The sequence below is a fragment of the Microcaecilia unicolor genome, chromosome 6 (assembly GCF_901765095.1).
Source record: "Microcaecilia unicolor chromosome 6, aMicUni1.1, whole genome shotgun sequence".
NCBI classification, from domain to species: domain Eukaryota; kingdom Metazoa; phylum Chordata; class Amphibia; order Gymnophiona; family Siphonopidae; genus Microcaecilia; species Microcaecilia unicolor.
This window is the reverse complement of record NC_044036.1, coordinates 160600918-160619016: the sequence shown is the minus strand read 5'-3', so window position 1 is coordinate 160619016 and position 18099 is coordinate 160600918. Positions and strand designations below refer to the sequence as shown.

The 18099-nt window shown below is 43.6% G+C and overlaps 1 protein-coding gene across 1 annotated transcript in view; it reads left to right on the top strand.

The window, feature by feature from the left end:
* CACNA2D3 (calcium voltage-gated channel auxiliary subunit alpha2delta 3) overlaps nt 1-18099 on the top strand; it is an 877278-nt gene that overhangs the window by 192361 nt on the left and 666818 nt on the right. Inside the window, exon 3 of the mRNA XM_030205518.1 lies at nt 6098-6214. Coding sequence (XP_030061378.1) covers nt 6098-6214 — 117 coding nt within the window. The remainder of the gene's footprint in view (nt 1-6097; nt 6215-18099) is intronic.

The window sequence follows — 18099 nt, the reverse complement described above, 5'->3', positions numbered from 1 at the left end:
CTTCTTGTGGACATATATATTTTTTTATACATTTTTCTCGATATGCTATATCCACTGTGAATCACACAACTTAGAGGACAACAAAAGAATCGCTTAGCTCACTGCAGCTTCGGAAATAGGGGTTCCCCACCCAATGGACCCGTTTCGCCGGATGGGCTTCTTCAGGGGAAAGGGAACACCCAATTTAACCTTACTGCTGAAGCGGCAATATAGAAATCATTCGAACAGACAGATTCAAAGTTGAAAGTCAGACTGCTGTAACATGAGAATTTCACCCATCTCAGGTCTCTTCCCTCCTTCCACATATTACATTTGTATCCCACATTTTCCCACCTATTTGCAGGCTCAGTGTGGCTTACATAGTACCATAAAGGCGTTCACCAATTCTGGTATGAACAAATACAATAATGTTGTGGTAGAATAAGGTTCGTGTGTTCAGACACATTATATGGGTATAAAAAACCCACAGTACCTGTTGTTTAAAAAACCACTGACCACCTCAGCCTGAATATTGACCCACTAGCTTTTTTTTTATCCAGTGTGTGTAAATAGTGTGCACATTAAGAAATATTTAGGCGATAACCGTGTCCTCCTTATTAAAATTCAGAGCTACAGAGGGAGATTATATTATGCATAATTAATGCTTATGAAGTGATAATAACCCCACTGCACTATTTGAGGAAACAATGTTCTTATTTATGAGTGTGTGTACGTGTATATCATACCATTGGTGTTTTCACTAGAGGTCTGTCATATTGCCAGTGTCAGTTAAAGCATAGATAGAACACACAGCTGATAAGGGAAGTGCTAAACATTTATTGATTACATCACTCCTGGCACATGCAAATCAACCAAATTATTATTTTTTAAAACTTTTTATTAACATTTATAATACTTTTGAAACATTTCTCTTAAGCAGGACAAACAGAAAATAACAATGGACTGGATTCTAGATATCACATCTAACAAAATTGGTGCCAAAATGAAATACGCCTAGGCGTATTCTATACAGGGCCGCCGAGAGGGGGGGGCAGGGGGGACAAAATTCCCTGGCCAGGTGCCGCAGTCCCCTCCACCCGCCCCCCTCCGTCCACCACCGGGCCCTCTTGAATTCAAATCATAGCGCCTCACCTTGACCTCACTCCGTGTGAAAGAAGCGCAGCAGAGGCAGTCTGCAGATTGCCTCTCTTCGGGCCTTCCCTCCCTGTGTCACACCCTTGTCTGATGTAACTTGCATGCAGGCGGGACACGGAGGGAAGGCTCAAAGGGAGGCGATCTGCAGACTGCTGCTGCTGCGCTTCTTTCACACGGAGCGAGGTCGAGGTGAGGCGCTATAATTTGAATTCAGGGGGGCCCGGCCCGGACGGAGGGGGGCGACAATGACCTCGGGGGGGGGGGGGGGGCAGCGGCGGCGGGGCCCTGGGGGGCGGCCTTGCCCCGACCCAGTCTCTCAGTGGCCCTGATTCTATAGTATGCCTACTTTATAGAATACACTGAGCGCCTGTCTACATGATTAAATATAGTTGCGGGCAGTTACGCCAAGTAAAACTTGGTGTAAATGCCACCATCTGAATTAGCCACAGACTGAATGCATTCTATAACAGCACGCATAGATTTTAGAAATGCTCAGGACCTAACCATTCCATGTCCATGGCCACAACCCCTTTTCAACTATGCAACTTAGAATTTGTGCCCATCACAAAAATACGCTTAGACAGTTGAGCGCATAAATTCTAATTAATGCTGATTAGTGTCAATAATTTATTTATTTGTTTGGATTTTGCTCACACCTTTTTTCAGTAGTAGCTCAAGGTGAGTTACATTCAGGTACTTTGGATATTTTATCTGTCCCAGGAGGGCTCACAATCTAAGTTTGTACCTGAGGTAATGGAGGGTTAAGTGACTTGCCCAAGATCACAAGGAGCAGCAGTGGAATTTGAACTGGCCACCCCTGGATTGCAAGACCAGTGCTCTAACCACTAGGCCACTCCTCCACTCAGCAACATTCCCTGTAGAATCACCAATAATAACAACATTCCATGAAGAATCTTCAATATTTATTTAGATTTTGCTCACACCTTTTTCAGTAGGAGCTCAAGGTGAGCTACATTGGATATTTCTCTGTCCCAGGAGGGCTCACAATTTAAGTTTGTACTTGAGGAAATGGAGGGTTAAGTGACTTGCCCAAGATCACAAGGAGCAGCAGTGGGATTTGAACTGGCCACCTCCGGATGTCAAGACTGGTGCTCTAACTACTAGGCCATTCTTCCACTCCACTCCTGTTTGTTAATTTGGCAATTATCAGCGTTGATAGACTTGTTAACTAATTAAATTCCATATGCAAATCCAGAATATGACCAGATTTGTGCGCACAACTTAAGTCACGCTATATAGAATCTTGGGGAATATAACAAGAATTTTATAAAAATAATATTCAAAAATCAACCTTCTTTAGACCACAGCATAATGTAGGGGAGAGAGCCTAACAAACATAGGAGTTCGTGCAAAGAACATTATAAACAAAAGAAAGGCTTACAATCAAATGCAAACAAGTTTAATGATTTTTTTTTTTTTTTAGATCTTGGAAGGCCCCCGTAATTGCTCTGGTGCAAAGAATCATTTTGAGGCCTAATTGTGGTATTCAGTGGCATAATAGTCAAGTAAATAAATTGAATTGATTTATTGACTTAATGTACAGAAATTCTTTGTCTTAGATTGTAAGCTCTTTCGAGCAGGGACTGTCTCTTTATGTCCAGTGTACAGCACTGCATACGTCTAGTAGCACTATAGAAATAGTAAGTAGTAGTATTAGTAGTAATATGCCACATTTTACACCAATGTCAAAGCGTTTTACAATCACAAATCTACTATAAAAATATCTTATTTTACCAGTTCATCTTAAGAATTAATATCCATTAATTATAATATCGTTGAAACAGTAATGACTTGATGAGTTTTTGAAAGGCAAAATAAGAAACAATTTGGGCACCTTTTACCAAGCTGCGGCAAAAAAGGGCCTGTGCTGGCATCGGCATGTGTTCTTTATCGCAGCGGGTAAAAGGTAGGTCTTCTTTTTTAAAAAGGAAATGGCTATGTGGCAAGTGAAGCACTTGCCATGCAGCCATTTGGGGGGGCAGGGGGGACAAAATTCCCCAGGCCCAGGCCTCCAAGGGGGGCCCGGCGCAACAGTCCCCTCCACCCACCCCCTCCATCCACTACCGGGCCGGGCCCCCCTGAATTCAAATCATAGCACCTCACCTCGATCTCTTCGGGCCTTCCCTCCTTGTGTCCTGCCCTCACGCAAGTTACATCAGACGAGGGCAGGACACAGGGAGGGAAGACCCGAAGGGAGGCGATCTGCAGACTGCCTCTGCTGCTCTTCTTTCACACGGAGCGAGGTCGAGGTGAGGCGCTATGATTTGAATTCAGGGGGGCCTGGCCTGGCCTGGTGGTAGACGGAGGGGGGCAGGTGTAGGGGGGGGCGGTGATGATGACGACCTCAGGGGGGCAGTAGTGGCGGGGCCCCAGCCCAGTCTCTCGGCAGCCCTGGGGGGGTGCACTTACCGCCTCCCATTGAGGTGGTGATAAGGGCTCCTGCGCTTACCTGGCGGTAACCGGGCAGTGTGCAGCACTGCCCAATTACCACTGGGTACACATCAGCGCTACAAAAATAAATATACAGTGCTGGTTGCTGCGGTAGCCCAGCTGTATTTCCATTTTAGTGAGCTGCTTTGTAAAAGCAGCCCTTTGTGAAGATCTTCAGACAAAGAATTCCATAAAAATGGGTCCCACATATGAGAAAGCTCTTTTCCTAGTTTGATGAAAGCTTGATAATGTCAAGGCCTGGAAGATGAAGACATTCTTTTTGAGAAGAACACAATGCCTGTAAAGAGGAATGTTTAATCAATTTGCTTGAAAGGAACACAGGGTGACCCAAGTGAAGCACTTTATATACAAGACACAGCAATTTGAAATCAAGATGTTCAGAAACTGGCAGTCAGTGCAACTGATAGAAGATTGGAATAATGTTGTTTTCTTGGTTCCAGTGATTAGCCCAGCAGCCGTATTTTGCACTACCTGCAGCCATTGGAAACTGCTTTTGCTAGAGCCAATCAAAAGAGAATTACTATAGTCCAATCTGCTGCTGATGAAAAAGCATGTACCAGTTTTATCAAGTTTATTTTAGTCAGTATCAGTGGTGTGCTGGAGCTGGTTCACACCAGCTCGCAAGAGCCTGTTGTTAAATGTTTTGGCATTTTGTGAGCCGGTTGTTCAGGCACGGCGAGCCGGTTTGCCATCCCTTCTCCCGAGCTGCAGGGTCCCAGCACATAACTGAAGGCAGCCACCCTGGTGGTCTAGTGGATTCTTCGGGGCAGGAAAGATCCCCAGTCTTTCCTGCCTCCTGCTGGCGCTGACCCTCCCGCTGCCGCATCGCTCTTTAAACCAGTTAACTTCAGTGACTCTTGAAACCTCCTTTGCAAGGATGGAGATCACCAAAAGTGCTTTAATAATAAATTATCAGAGCTGGATTTTAAAAATGCAGATGACAACATACTGACATCTTCTTAGAAGGTCACATAGTAATAAAAGGTTTCAATATCCTGGTTTTCAAATTACCAGAGAAACCTAGTATAATTATATAGTGGGGAGCTGAAGTGTTTAGGGTCAAATTTAAAAGTGAGACTTGGGTTAAACCCTTAACCTTCATTTTTTTTCCATTCTCCCATTGTGTGCAGTGTTGAAAAGCTTAGCGTGTCTGTGGACTATTCACTACGTTCCAAACCTCTTCCAGTAAAGCCCAGTAGCTGATTAGATGAAATTGTGGCTTTTCTGCTTAATAGTATATTCCAGTGCCACCTAAATTCTTCATCTGTGATGTATTCCTCAGCAGCCTGCGATGGTCAGTCATATTAAAGAGCAAAGCACATAGAACTAACTCCATTTCTTCATGAAATGTGAACTTGGTGGAATCTTCGGGAGTCAAAAATAATGACGGAGAAGTTAGGCCAAAAAAAGTGTTAAAAATATTTGCAAGTGTGCTTGACTGTACAATTTTGAAACAGCACACTTTTTGTCCAAAGATTTAGGGCCAGTGTTCAAACGGATTTAACCAAGCAGGAGAGGTTTATTTATTTATTTTAAGTATTTTTGTAGCGCTAGAACCTAAGTGGTTTAAAATTTCATTACAGGTATTGGCACGGTCCCTAATGGGCTCACAATTATATTGTATCTAGAGCAATGGAGGGTTAAGTGACTTGCCCAAGGTCTGACTTTAAAAATCGGCGGATAGCCAGTTATATCGTCCAATGTAACCAGCTAGCTGCTAGCCACTAACCGGCAATGTTCAGTGAGGGGCGTATCTGCGTGGGGCCACAGGGGCCTGGGCCCCCGCAGATTTCGCCCTGGCCCCCCTCCCCGCCGTCAACCCTCCCCCGCTGCTTACTTTTGCTGGCGCCGAGGTCCGACCCGCAATCTCCGTTTTTCGTCTTCCTCCGTGGCCATGCTTCCAGGAAGTAACGCTGTGGCCCCCCCTACCGCCGGATTCCAGATACGCCCCTGGTTCAGTGGTACATGGCTCTGGGATAGCTGGTTATCCTGCATTTAACGGGCCAGGAGCTGATCCTGGACAGTCAAATGTGACTTAATATTGGGGGGGGGGGGGGAGGGGGAGACTGTTAAAGACTGGCTTGGCCAGCTTTGTCTTATCCAGGCACTAGGAGGAAGGTGAGTTGATGCATCCTACTTGCCTTATTTCTATCCCTTTTTTCTAACCATAAATTTGTTACTCTTTTCTACTTTTTCATTTTATTCTTGTAAATTAGCCTTCTGAAGCAAATGTCATGAATAAATAAAGTGAAACTCTACCTGCTTCTGCAACCTCCTGTCAACCCCTGATTGGGGTTTAAGTGGGCGGAAGCCTCTCCTACCCGCTTAACCCCCTTTCAGTATCTACCCCTTAATGACTTTGCACCTGGACAGCAGTTCCTAGGCAAAATCTAGATTGTTTTTAATCTTCCTACAACTAAAAAAAAAAAAGAAGATTTAAAGTCAATTTACTTCATAAATTCATGGTCCTTATCCTTCTGTCTTCTTGCAGAAATACAAAGAATACGAGAAGGATGTTATAATAGAAGAAATAGATGGACTCCAGCTTGTGAAAAAGCTAGCAAAGAATATGGAGGAGATGTTCCACAAAAAAGCTGAAGCAGTGAGGGTAAGTAACGGATTGAAGACATTGCAGTAACTTTAATGCTTTTTGTTCATTCATTCAAGTATTTATATACTGCTTAGATCTAAGTGGTTTACGTTTCATTGTATGGGTGCTGGGTTTGTCCCTAGTGGTACAATGTATTACTGTTGTACCTGGGGCAACAGAGGATTAAGCGACTTGCCCAGGGTCACACAGAGCTGCAGAGGGAATTGAACCTGGTTCCCCAGGATCTCAACCCACTGCTGACTGTCGTCTGCAACCTACTACACTAACCATTAAGCCACTCCACCACTCCAAGACACAATGTCCTGCCTTAATGATCCCACAGGACAAGCCAAAGCATCTTACCACATATTAACAATAGTATCTAATTAAAACAAATTAAATACAACACAATTGAAATGTAATTCATAAATACACACTAAATACAAATCAGGGAGTCTATTGCATCATGCCAGGCAGAGGCAGCATATGAGACATTTGGTGGCTTTTCCTTTCGTTAGGAGAGAACAAGGTGACCACAGCGCCACTCCTGATGACCTATCTTGTTGTTGTTGTTGTCATTGTTATTTTGTTTTGTGTTTGTTTTTTACCCAGAAACACCCCCAATTAACCAAGACATGGCATTGCCATTGGTTGAAGAAGAAACTGCCTACATATGCTGTTATCAATCAATAAACACTTGTCAAACAATCCCCGAGGGAGAGACAAAAAATCGAAACCTGTAAGGGCTATGGTAGTGGTGTACAGTTGTGGGGAGTGGGTTTCTGTGGGGGGTGGGGGGGGTTGGGGGGGCTCAGCACACAAGGTGAGGGAGCTATGTTCCTGGGAGCATTTTATGAAGTCCACTGCAGTGCCCCCCTAAGGTGCCCGGTTGATGTCCTGGCATGTCAGGGGGACCAGTGCACTATAAATGCTGGCTCCTCCTACGACCAAATGGCTTGCATTTGGATGTTTTTGACATGGACGTCTTTGGTTTCGAAAATCTCCGAAAGTCAAAGACGTCCATGTCTAGGGACGTCCAAATCTAGGGACATCCAAATTTAAGGAATTTAAGGACGCCCATCTTTTTTTCGAAAATGCGGGTTTCCCCGCCCCTGGTTTTGGACATTTTGCAAAGACGTCCAAATTGCCACTTGGACGTTTGTTTCAAAAATGGCCCTCTATATAAAATATGCATGTATTTACAGAATTGGATTTAGGCAGAATTTTTCATTTACACACCTACTCCCCTGTTTACTAAGCCACGCTAGCAGTTGCCGAGCGCTAATGTCGACATAGCCCATTCACTTTGAATGGGCTGTGTTGGCACTGCTGCGCAGCAGTCGCTAGCACAGCTTAGTAAACATAGAGGGGCATAATTGAACGCAAATGCCCATCTCCATGGGCGTCTTATCTCCAAGGAGGGGTCCGCGAAGGGGCGGGCCAGACCATATTTTCGAAAAAGATGGGCGTCCATCTTTTGTTTCAATAATACGGTTGGTGCCGGGCAAATGCATCGGATTTGGGTGGATTTGAACTGGGCGGTGTCTGTTTTCAGCGATAATAGAAACCGAAAGCGCCCAGCTCAAAAACGAACAAATCCAAGGCATTTGGTCATGGGAGGGGCCAGGATTCATAGTGCGCTGGTCCCCCTCACATGCCAGGACACCAACCGGGCACCCTAGGGGGCACTTGTAACAATTAAAAAAAATTAAAATACCTCCCAAGTCCATAGCTCCCTTACTTTGGGTGCTGAGACCCCAAATCCCCCCCAAAACCCACTCCCCAGAACTCTACAACATTACCATAGCACTTATGGCTGAAGGGGGGCACCTAGATGTGGGTACAGTGGGTTTTGGGGGCGGTTTGGAGGGCTCCCATTTACCAGCACAAGTGCAACAGGTAGGGGGGATGGGCCTGGGTCCACCTGCATGAAGTCCACTGCACCCACTAACAACTGCTCCAGGGACCTGCATACTGCTGTGATGGAGCTGGGTATAACATTTGAGGCTGGCATACAGGCTGGAAAAAAAGTTTTAAAAGTTCTTTTTTTTTTTGGTGGGATGAGGTTAGTGACCACTGGGGGAGTCAGGGGAGGTCATCCCCGATTCCCTCCGGTGGTCATCTGGGCAGTTGGGGAACTTTTTGGGGACTTGTTTGTGAAAAAAAAGGGTGCAGAAAAAGTGACCCAAATTCTCGCTTCTGACGCCCTTCTTTTTTTCCATTATTGGCCGAGCGCGCCCATCTCTCCTCGGCTGATAAACACGCCCCAGTCCCGCCTTCACCACGCCTCCAACACGCCCCCATCAACTTTGTCCGTTCCCGTGACAGACTGCAGTTGGAGGCGCCCAAAATCGGCTTTCGATTATACCGATTTGGGCGCCCATGAGAGAAAGGTGCCCATCTCCCGATTTGGGTCGAAATATGGGCGTCTTTCGAAAATAAGCCTGATAGGGTTTATAGTTTAGGTTATAGTTTATTAAGGGCCCTGCTTACTAAGCCACGCTAAAGGTGCGTTAGTGTTTTTAGCGTGCGCTAAGCATTAGCCTATAATATTCCTATGGGTGACTACACAGTTAGCACATGCTAATTTTTAATACGTGCTAAAAACATTAGTGCACCTTAGTAAAAAGGGCCCTGAATTTATTATACTGCAATACATAATAAAATATCTATGCTGTTTTACAGTTCAAAATTAATTAGATAAAAACAGTAGAAATGGACCTACAAAAATAACAGGAAAGTTAAAAAAAGATACTCACATACAAAAAAACCTCCAACATAATAGATCATTTTATCTACAAACCCCCCTACAGTTTATAGTTTATGAAATGTATTATACCGTAATACATAATAATACACCCCTCCCTATCCCTTTTCCTTTTGCTTATCCTACCTTTGTTTGCCCCGGCATGCTCAACACTCTTATTCCTCAAAACCCCACTCTCACTACGTTAACTACAGCTTAGAATATTCTCCTTAAAGATTTTGCGATTGTAATTGTAATTATTTACTATGTAAGCCACATTGAGCCTGCAATGTGTAGGAAAGCGCGGGGTACAAATGTAATAATAATAATAATGTGGTATAGAATTCAAAATTAATTACAGAAAAGTTATCTGTGTATAGGTCATTATTGTAAATTTTCTATAATATCATGCACAAATGTTTGTGCCTTGTGTGTGAATTTGTATGCATACTTTATAGAATACAGGCAGTGATTCCCTTAGGGGTCCTTTTATTAAGCTGTAGGAAAAGGGGCTCATGGTAGCAGTGGGGGCCGTTTTCCCTGCGCACCAGGGCCCTGTTTACCGCAGTTTGACAATTGCCACATTTAGGGCAAATAGAGACGATATTCCTTTAGTTGGTCTGATTTCTACCCAAGAAAGTGCATAAACACAGTACAGCACCCGGTGGCCTTTTCATCTTTTTGAAATTCATTGATACTAGCTTAGCTGCTCATTAGCACTGTCGATTGTTTGATCCTTCAGGTCAGACTTGATTTTCATCACTTTTTTTCTCTGTTTTTCCAGTGATTAGTTGATTTCATGCAATTTTATTACACTCATCTGCTGTTTGTTTACTTTTCTGTAGGCAATTAGCCTAGTGCAGAAAGTTTCTATTTCCGTACTGTCAGATGTCTTAAATAAACGGCAGATGAAAATCTCCCTGCCCTTTGTTACCTCTTGCTATCTTGCTCGTTATGAGCAGTTCCATGTGAGACATCCTGTTCATGCTGATAAATTACTGGGAATGTCTGTTATGGGATGCTGCCAGCCAGAACTGTGATAGATATGCTCGACAGGGAATATTCTTTCTTTTTTAAATTTCTTCCCCTTGCTACTGTCAATGATTTGGAAGCAAATAATAATATGAAGGGAGGAAGAAGGAGAAAATGGTGGAATTCAAGTACATTTCTACAACATTCTGGAATACTGTTCTGTATTTGGTGCTTATATTGTTTAACCAGTTTTGCTGCATGAATGCCAAGAGGTAGGTTTCATTATAATGTAAAGAAGAGGGGTGGTTGGTAGCAATTCAAGCCCCTTTGTTTCATTAACCATTTTTATTTTGTGCCTTCTGTCTGCCTTTGTCTTAGTATAGTAACATAGTAGATGATGGCAAATAAAGACCTGTACAGTCCATCCAGTCTGCCCAACAAGATAAACTCATAGCATATGATATGATGTGATATTACATATGCATACTTGAATTTGATTTGTTCTTGCCATTTTCAGGCCACAGACCATAGAAGTATGCCCAACACTAGTCTTATTCTCCAACTGCTGAAGCTGTCATCAAAGCCCACTCTAGCCCATCCAAATCTCTCCAGCCACAATTGGGGCACAGACCGTAGATGTCTGCCTGGCAAGGGCCTTTGTTCTCCAATTACTGAAGCTGAATCTGTCCAGCCATGATCAGGGCTAGGACCGTAGAGATCTGCCCAGCACTGGCTTTGCTTCTAAATTAGTGGTGTTGCCATCTAATCTCCACTAAACCTGTTTGGTTTTATGCATTCCATACAGGATTCCTTTGTGTCTGTCCCATGCATTTTTAAAATTTCTGTTACTGTTTTCATCTCCTCCACCTCCCGTGAGAGAGCATTTCAGGCAAAAGTTGAAGTGGGATTTGAACGTATGTCCCTTGGTTTACAGTCTGCTGCACTAACCACTAGGATACTCAGACCTATAACCCAAGCCAAGTTAAGTTCAAGACACCAAAACTCTTCCCTTTAAAATCTTTTAGTTACATTATACTAATCTGTGTCTCTCAAACTGTACTATATCAAGCTTCCCTTAATGACTTCATTCAGGCTGTGACCCCAGTTCCCCCTCCCCCCCACCAAGCTGATCCTAAGTCTATACTTCTCCACCCCAATACAAGACCCTCACTTCCTCTCCAGGTCTCGCCCCCTCTCCCAGATATGGTTTCCATCCCACCAATCACCCTTGGCCCACAGAAGAAGTGTGGAACTTCATATTCCCCACCTTCTAGCTGTTGTCTCTACTGTGGTTCTTAGCTGTGCAAGATCTATGGGACACCATATCATTCAAACTTCAATGCTAAGAACAGTGTGTAGATGTGGCAGGAGGCACGAAGGATGTTTCCCTTTCTTCCTGCAAGCAAAGAAGAAAGAGAGCCAGAAGCAATAGATAAGGGACAGGAAAGGCAGAGCACCGCTGGAACTGGAAGGCAGGAGGGGGAGGGCGGGGAGACAGGATAGTTTTAGTGCCAGTTGCCCGTATTCAAAGTTTGAGAACTACTGCTTGATCACACAAAATTATTATTATCTTGACCTGTATAGTGCGTATCAGATGTATGTAGCACTTTACAGTCACAAATTAAATACTGCTCCTTGGGGTCTACAATCTAGTCAAAATAGATAGACAGGACACACAGTAAAAAAAAAGAAAACAAGCATGCTACAATGGAGGATTTTAACTGAATGTAATGAAATATTATGTGGGGACTGTAAGTATAAGGAGAACTCTATTGTTATGGATTAGTCCATTGTTATTTGGCACAGTAAGATTGTTTGCTGATAAAATAGTTCATTTCTGAAGGTTTTGCTCCAGATACCAAGAATAACTGACAGCTAAGGCAGAATTGTTTTAGAAAAAGGTTTTTAATTACTAAATTAATGGAATTAGCTGAAGGAGGTGCAACTTTTATTGAGGAAAGCTGTAAAACATTTTTAACCTATTTGTTGAAATGTCCAAAACTAAATCATGAATTATTATTTATTTGGAGAACGGCGGAGGTGGTCCCTCTTCACAAAAGTGGTGATAGGGAAGAAGCTGGAAACTACAGGCCGGTAAGCCTCACTTCAGTTATTGGAAAAGTAATTGAAGCGATGCTGAAGGAAAGGATAGTGAATTTCCTGGAAGCCAATAAGTTGCAAGATCCGAGACAACATGGTTTTACCAAAGGGAAATCGTGCCAAATGAATCTCATTGAGTTCTTTGATTGGGTGACAGGAGAATTAAATCAGGGACGAGCTATAGACGTAATCTACTTAGATCTCAGCAAAGCTTTTGACATGGTTCCCCACAGGAGGCTCTTAAATATACTGGATGGGCTGAAGATAGGACCCGAAGTGGTGAACTGGATTAGGAACTGGTTGACGGACAGGCGCCAGAGTGTGGTGGTGAATGGAGTTCACTTGGAGGAGGGAAAGGTGAGTAGTGGAGTGCCTCAAGGATCAGTGCTGGGGCTGATTCTGTTCAATATATTTGTGAGTGACATTGCCGAAGGGTTAGAAGGTAAAGTTTGCCAATTTGCGGATGATACTAAGATCTGTAACAGAGTGGACACCCTGGAGGGAGTGGAAAACATGAAAAAGGAACTATGGAAGCTAGAAGAATGGTCTAAGGTTTGGCAATTAAAATTCAATGCGAAGAAATGCAAATTGATGCACTTAGGGAATAGAAATCCAAGGGAGACGTATGTGTTAGGCGGGAAGAGTCTGATAGGTACGGACAGGGAGAGGGATCTTGGGGTGATAGTATCTGAGGATTTGAAGGCGACAAAACAGTGTGACAAGGCGGTGGCCATAGCTAGAAGGTTGTTAGGCTGTATAGAGAGAGGTGTGACCAGCAGAAGAAAGGGGGTGTTGATGCCCCTGTATAAATCGTTGGTGAGGCCCCACCTAGAGTATTGTGTTCAATTTTGGAGGCCGTATCTTGCTAAGAATGTAAAAAGAATTGAAGCGGTGCAAAGAAAAGCTATGAGAATGGTATGGGATTTGCGTTACAAGATGTTTGAGGAGAGACTTGCTGACCTGAACATGTATACTCTAGAGGAAAGGAGAAACAGGGGTGATATGATACAGACGTTCAAATATTTGAAAGGTATTAATCCGCAAACGAACCTTTTCCAGAGATGCGAAGGCGGTAGAACGAGAGGACATGAAATGAGATTGAAGGGGGGCAGACTCAAGAAAAATGTCAGGAAGTATTTTTTCACGGAGAGAGTAGTGGATGCTTGGAATGCCCTCCCGCGGGAGGTGGTGGAAATGAAAACGGTAACAGAATTCTAACACGCGTGGGATAAACATAAAGGAATCCTGTTCAGAAGGAATGGATCCTAAGGAGCTTAGCCAAGATTGGGTGGCAGAGCCGGTGGCGGGAGGCGGGGATGGTGCTGGGCAGACTTATACGGTCTGTGCCAGAGCCAGTGGTGGGAGGCGGGACTGGTGGTTGGGAGGCAGGGATAGTGCTGGGCAGACTTGTACGGTCTGTGCCCTGAAAAGGACAGGTACAAATTAAGGTAAGGTATACACAAAAAGTAGCACATATGAGTTTATCTTGTTGGGCAGACTGGAAGGACAGTGCAGGTCTTTTTCTGCTGTCATCTACTATGTGTTACTATTCCACTAGTCCAGTGTTTTTAGTGGATAACAATCAACATACACGGTTAAAGGATATATTCTATAAAGGGAATGGGACTTATACTGCCCTTCTGTAGTTTTTACAACTACATTTTACATAGTATATACAGGTACTTATTTGTACCTGGGGCAATGTAGGGTTAAGTGACTTGTCCAGAGTCACAAGGAACTACTGGGCCTTAACGTTTATACGCCATTTGCAAAGTTGAATACGAGATGTGCATGTCCTCACTCAGTGGTGATTTTCTGCTGGGTCACAGGGAGTTCCTGACCTGCAACTTTTTGAATTACAAATTTGTTTTTCATGAATTTTCCTCGGTTGAAGGCTCTAGAGAAAGGTGCCACATAAATAAAGCACCTCAATAATTTTCAAAATCTGTGAACTAGCACTTCCTTGCTCCTAGTTTCACAAGACCGGCAGCCAGAAAATGCCTGTGCACTGTGAATTTCAAGAAATGCTCATGGGTCAAGGATAGGAGGATGACTGGTGGAGCTCATCCCATGAGCCGCCCCCAAAATAAAATGGCTACCTCTTGACCTTTGCTGGGGTAGATGGAGAAGCTCATCCCTCTAACTACTGAAGGACAGAGAGGCAGGCCTTTGTTTGCCGATAATAGTGTTCACTCTTTTCCTAATAGTGCACCAGTTCAAGCTATTGAGCATGTGCAACATATCGCACATGAAGGAGGGAGGCGCTCTCAGAAAAAGAATGGAAACTTCTGAAAGAGTATGTCCTCTTTGCAAATAATACAGCCTTTTTCAAAAGAGTGTGCACTCAATGGGGCATATATTTAGACCTTGTGGGGGGGGGGGGGGGGCAGCCTGGTTAACTCCTGCAGTTGGCAGTGAGCCCAGATATTCAATGTTGGGCCATTTCTGGTGACCGACATTAAATATCCGGTTTATTTTTGGCCAGTTTAAGCTGGCTGGTAAGTTTAAAGCTGTTATTTGGACGCCCTGATTTGGCCGTCAAAGTTAGCCACCTAAATCACGTGATATAGCTGGTTAGCTGCTATGGACTAGATTCTATATATATATATATATATATTGTGTGAAGAGCAAAGAAACTACAAGCCCCAGAAGGCAGTGCAGCACCAGAGAGATTCAGAACCAAGGAACTACAAAGCCCAGAAGGCAGGGCAACGTCAGAGAAGCCAGGAGCTAAGGAACTACAAGCCCCAAAAGGCAGTGCAGCACCAGCAGACAGATCAGGTGAAGGGAGAAGAATCTATGCAAGGGAGGGAGGAGCCGGGGTGTGATTGGGAGATGGAATCAGATGGGGGAAGGGAGGAGCCCCTAGACCAGGAGGAAGGGGAGGAGAGAATGGAACTGGAGGAGGAGAAGGAGGGGAGAATGAGGAGGAAATGGAAGTGCTGGTGGAGGGCTCTTAAAGTGAGTTATGAACTGAACTGGAGAGAGTGAATGAAGCCTTGGTGAATTGACCCGGTGGGTGGATGTCAGGTGGTTTTGTGCTGACAAATGAGGGAGGTGGGTCATTAGGTCTAAGAGTGAGAAAGTGACTTAGACCATATTGCCATTGAATGGAACTGTTTAATTTCATTTCTAAGATGAACTGTGTTTGAAGGCAATGCTAAACTAAACTGTGTTTGAAAGCAGTGCTAAAACTGAATTGAGGAGGAAAACATTGCTAACTGAACTGAATTGTGAGCAGTGCTCATTAACTGTGGGAAAGAGCAGTGCTACTAAGTACTGGATTAGAAGCAGTGCTGGGGAAAACCCATATTGAAAGCAGGGCCAAAGTGAACTGTGTGGAAAGCAGGCCCAAGCTGAACTATATTGCAAGCAGGGCTCCAATGAACTGTGTTTAAAAGTGGAGCTTCACTGAGGAGAGGGAAAGGCCTGTGAAGCCTTAAAGCAGAGTAAATGTACTCAGGAGATAATAAAGCACTTCTGGTGATTTGTCTGTTGTCCGGAGACCCTGATTGCAGACTGTCGACTTGGGAGTGAAGGGCGTGCTTGGTAAAGAAAGGAAGAGACTGAGAAGGAGTGGTGCGGATCTGGCAGCTGAGCGTGACAATATATATATATTTATTTATTTGTTGCATTTGTATCCCACATTTTCCCACCTATTTGCAGGCTCAATGTGGCTTACATTGTTCCGTAATGGCGATCGCCATTTCCGGAATGAGAAATACAGAGTTATATTGCATTAAGGTTCGTAGGTGACAGAGAGGGGGATAATCGAACGGGGGCGCCCATCTCTAAGTACGGACCTGTAAAGGGCGGGGCAACCGTATTATCGAAACAAGATGGACGTCCATCTTTCGTTTTGATAATCATTTCGATAATATATGGCACCTGAAAAGTACATGTGGAAAAACACGCCTAGGTGTATTCTATAAAGCATGCCTAAATCTAGACTTAAAATTTGCACCCTGGTCCATAAAATTCTTTATGGTGAAACCAGGTTACATGGCTACCCTTATCAATCTGCCACCTAGGAATTCTTCCAGATCATCCCGCTCATATTTAAACCTCCATCATCCTACCTGTAATGGTCTCAAATATAAATCCACTTACGCTTCCACCTTTTCCTTCATTAGCACTCAGCTATGGAATGCATTACCTAAATCTGTGAAAATTATTCATGATCATCCGAACTTCAAAAATCTCTTAAGACCAACTTATTTGGAAAGGCTTACCTTAATGGGCCCGTCTTAAATCCATAATTCCTGGAATACATCTAATTTATGGACCTAATGGACTCTATTACCCTCCCCCTCTTTTCCCTCATCCCTTGTAATTACTATCCTTGCTGTTCACCTTACTATGCTTCGTTTGTTTGTTTACCGGATTGGCGACTGCCTTTACGGTCTGCTGTTAGCCACATTGAGCCTGCTGGTGGGTGGGAAAATGTGGGGTATAAATGTTATAAATAAATAAATCTAGATATACTTTATATAGGTGGGTCCTATACTTAAACCTGTAACTTATAGAATGGTGTAAGTTATATGCTAAACTGCAGCATTTATTTGCTCACATTTATGCCTACCTTTTACATGGCATAATTGATAGTGCCTAAACATTGGCGCAAAATGACAATTGCACTCTATTCTACATGGGTGCCCGAATGTCGATATAGAATTTGCACTCAGTGCTCAAATTTGGGCAACCTTTATAGAACTGGTCCCCAAGGGGTCCTTTTACTAAGGTGCACCGAAAAATGGCCTGCACTGTTGTAGACTCATGTATTGGACGCATGCAGGTCCATTTTTCAGCGCACCTTCAAATAAGGCCTTTTTTTTTGCTGAAACTGGACATGCGGCAAAAGGAAAATTGGCGCGTGTCCATTTTGGGCCTGCGACCTTTGCAACACCCATTCACTTAGTGGTAAGGTCTCACCGGGCAGTAATTGTCAGCGCGTGTACAATGCCGATTACCGCCTGGTTAGCACCGTGTGCCAGAAAATTTCTGGCGTGCCTACTGAACTCGCATACAGAATGAAATTACTGCCCAGGCCATGCAGTAGCTGGCCGGTGGTTCCAAATTGGCGCATGTTGGGCATGCATAGGCGCCTACGCGGCTTAGGAAAAGGGCCCCCTAGGTGTCTAATGGTACTGCATTAGTTAATACATAGTTCTGTAGCCACTATTATGTAACCAGAAGGGGGCGTTAAGTCAGGTTATTCTACCAGAAGTCGGGTTATTTTAGAACAGTGTCTCAGTGCTAAAATAACCCGACTTAACAGCAGCCCACATTGATAACTTCTCCCCTAACTGCACTTGGCATGGAAAACAGAACACAACAAGCAGAAATGGACTGCAGAATTTGTTAACATAAAGAATATTCCTAATACACAAAAAAGGGAAGGTAGAAACAGTTTTTATTACGTTTTTCTTTCTTTCACTACCTGGTGTTCATTGCAGAACTGGTTCCCATTATAGCTTGTCTGCGAAAGTAATTGCTGTTACACAGTAATTCAATTTCAGGGCATGTACGCTTGACTGCACCAATGTGGTTTATCTGGAGAGGCCTGGGAATTTAAAACTTTTTATCATAAAATTCCACATGTAGAGGAACATTCTTGCTGGGCACGGAATATCAGTACAGTATTTGCATTTAATGAACTTTCATAGTACAATTTTTTGTTTAATTTTCCAAGACATAGATTTTATGCTGATTTTGTAAAATGAGTGTTATGTACTTATGCAGAGCACATGTTTTTATATGCCTGCAAACACATATTTATATTAGTGTCTATGTTTATATATTAAGAATGTTTGTGCTGGAGTTTTTATTTTGCATCACTTTTTAAATTTTGTTTTATCCTAAATTTTGAAGATGTGTACATCTTCTAGAACCCGGCAGCCTCCCACTTAAATCTACCCCAAAACTTTAAAACATGTTCTCCCCCTGACTTTCCCTCCATCTCTCACCCCCTCAGAGTTCCTATTACAGGCACCTTTTTTTTTTATCTTGCATTGGCCCCACTTGAAGGGGAAAGGCTAGATTAGTGAACAGAGTAGGTTTTCTCTGCTCAGATCTGTCTGCTGCT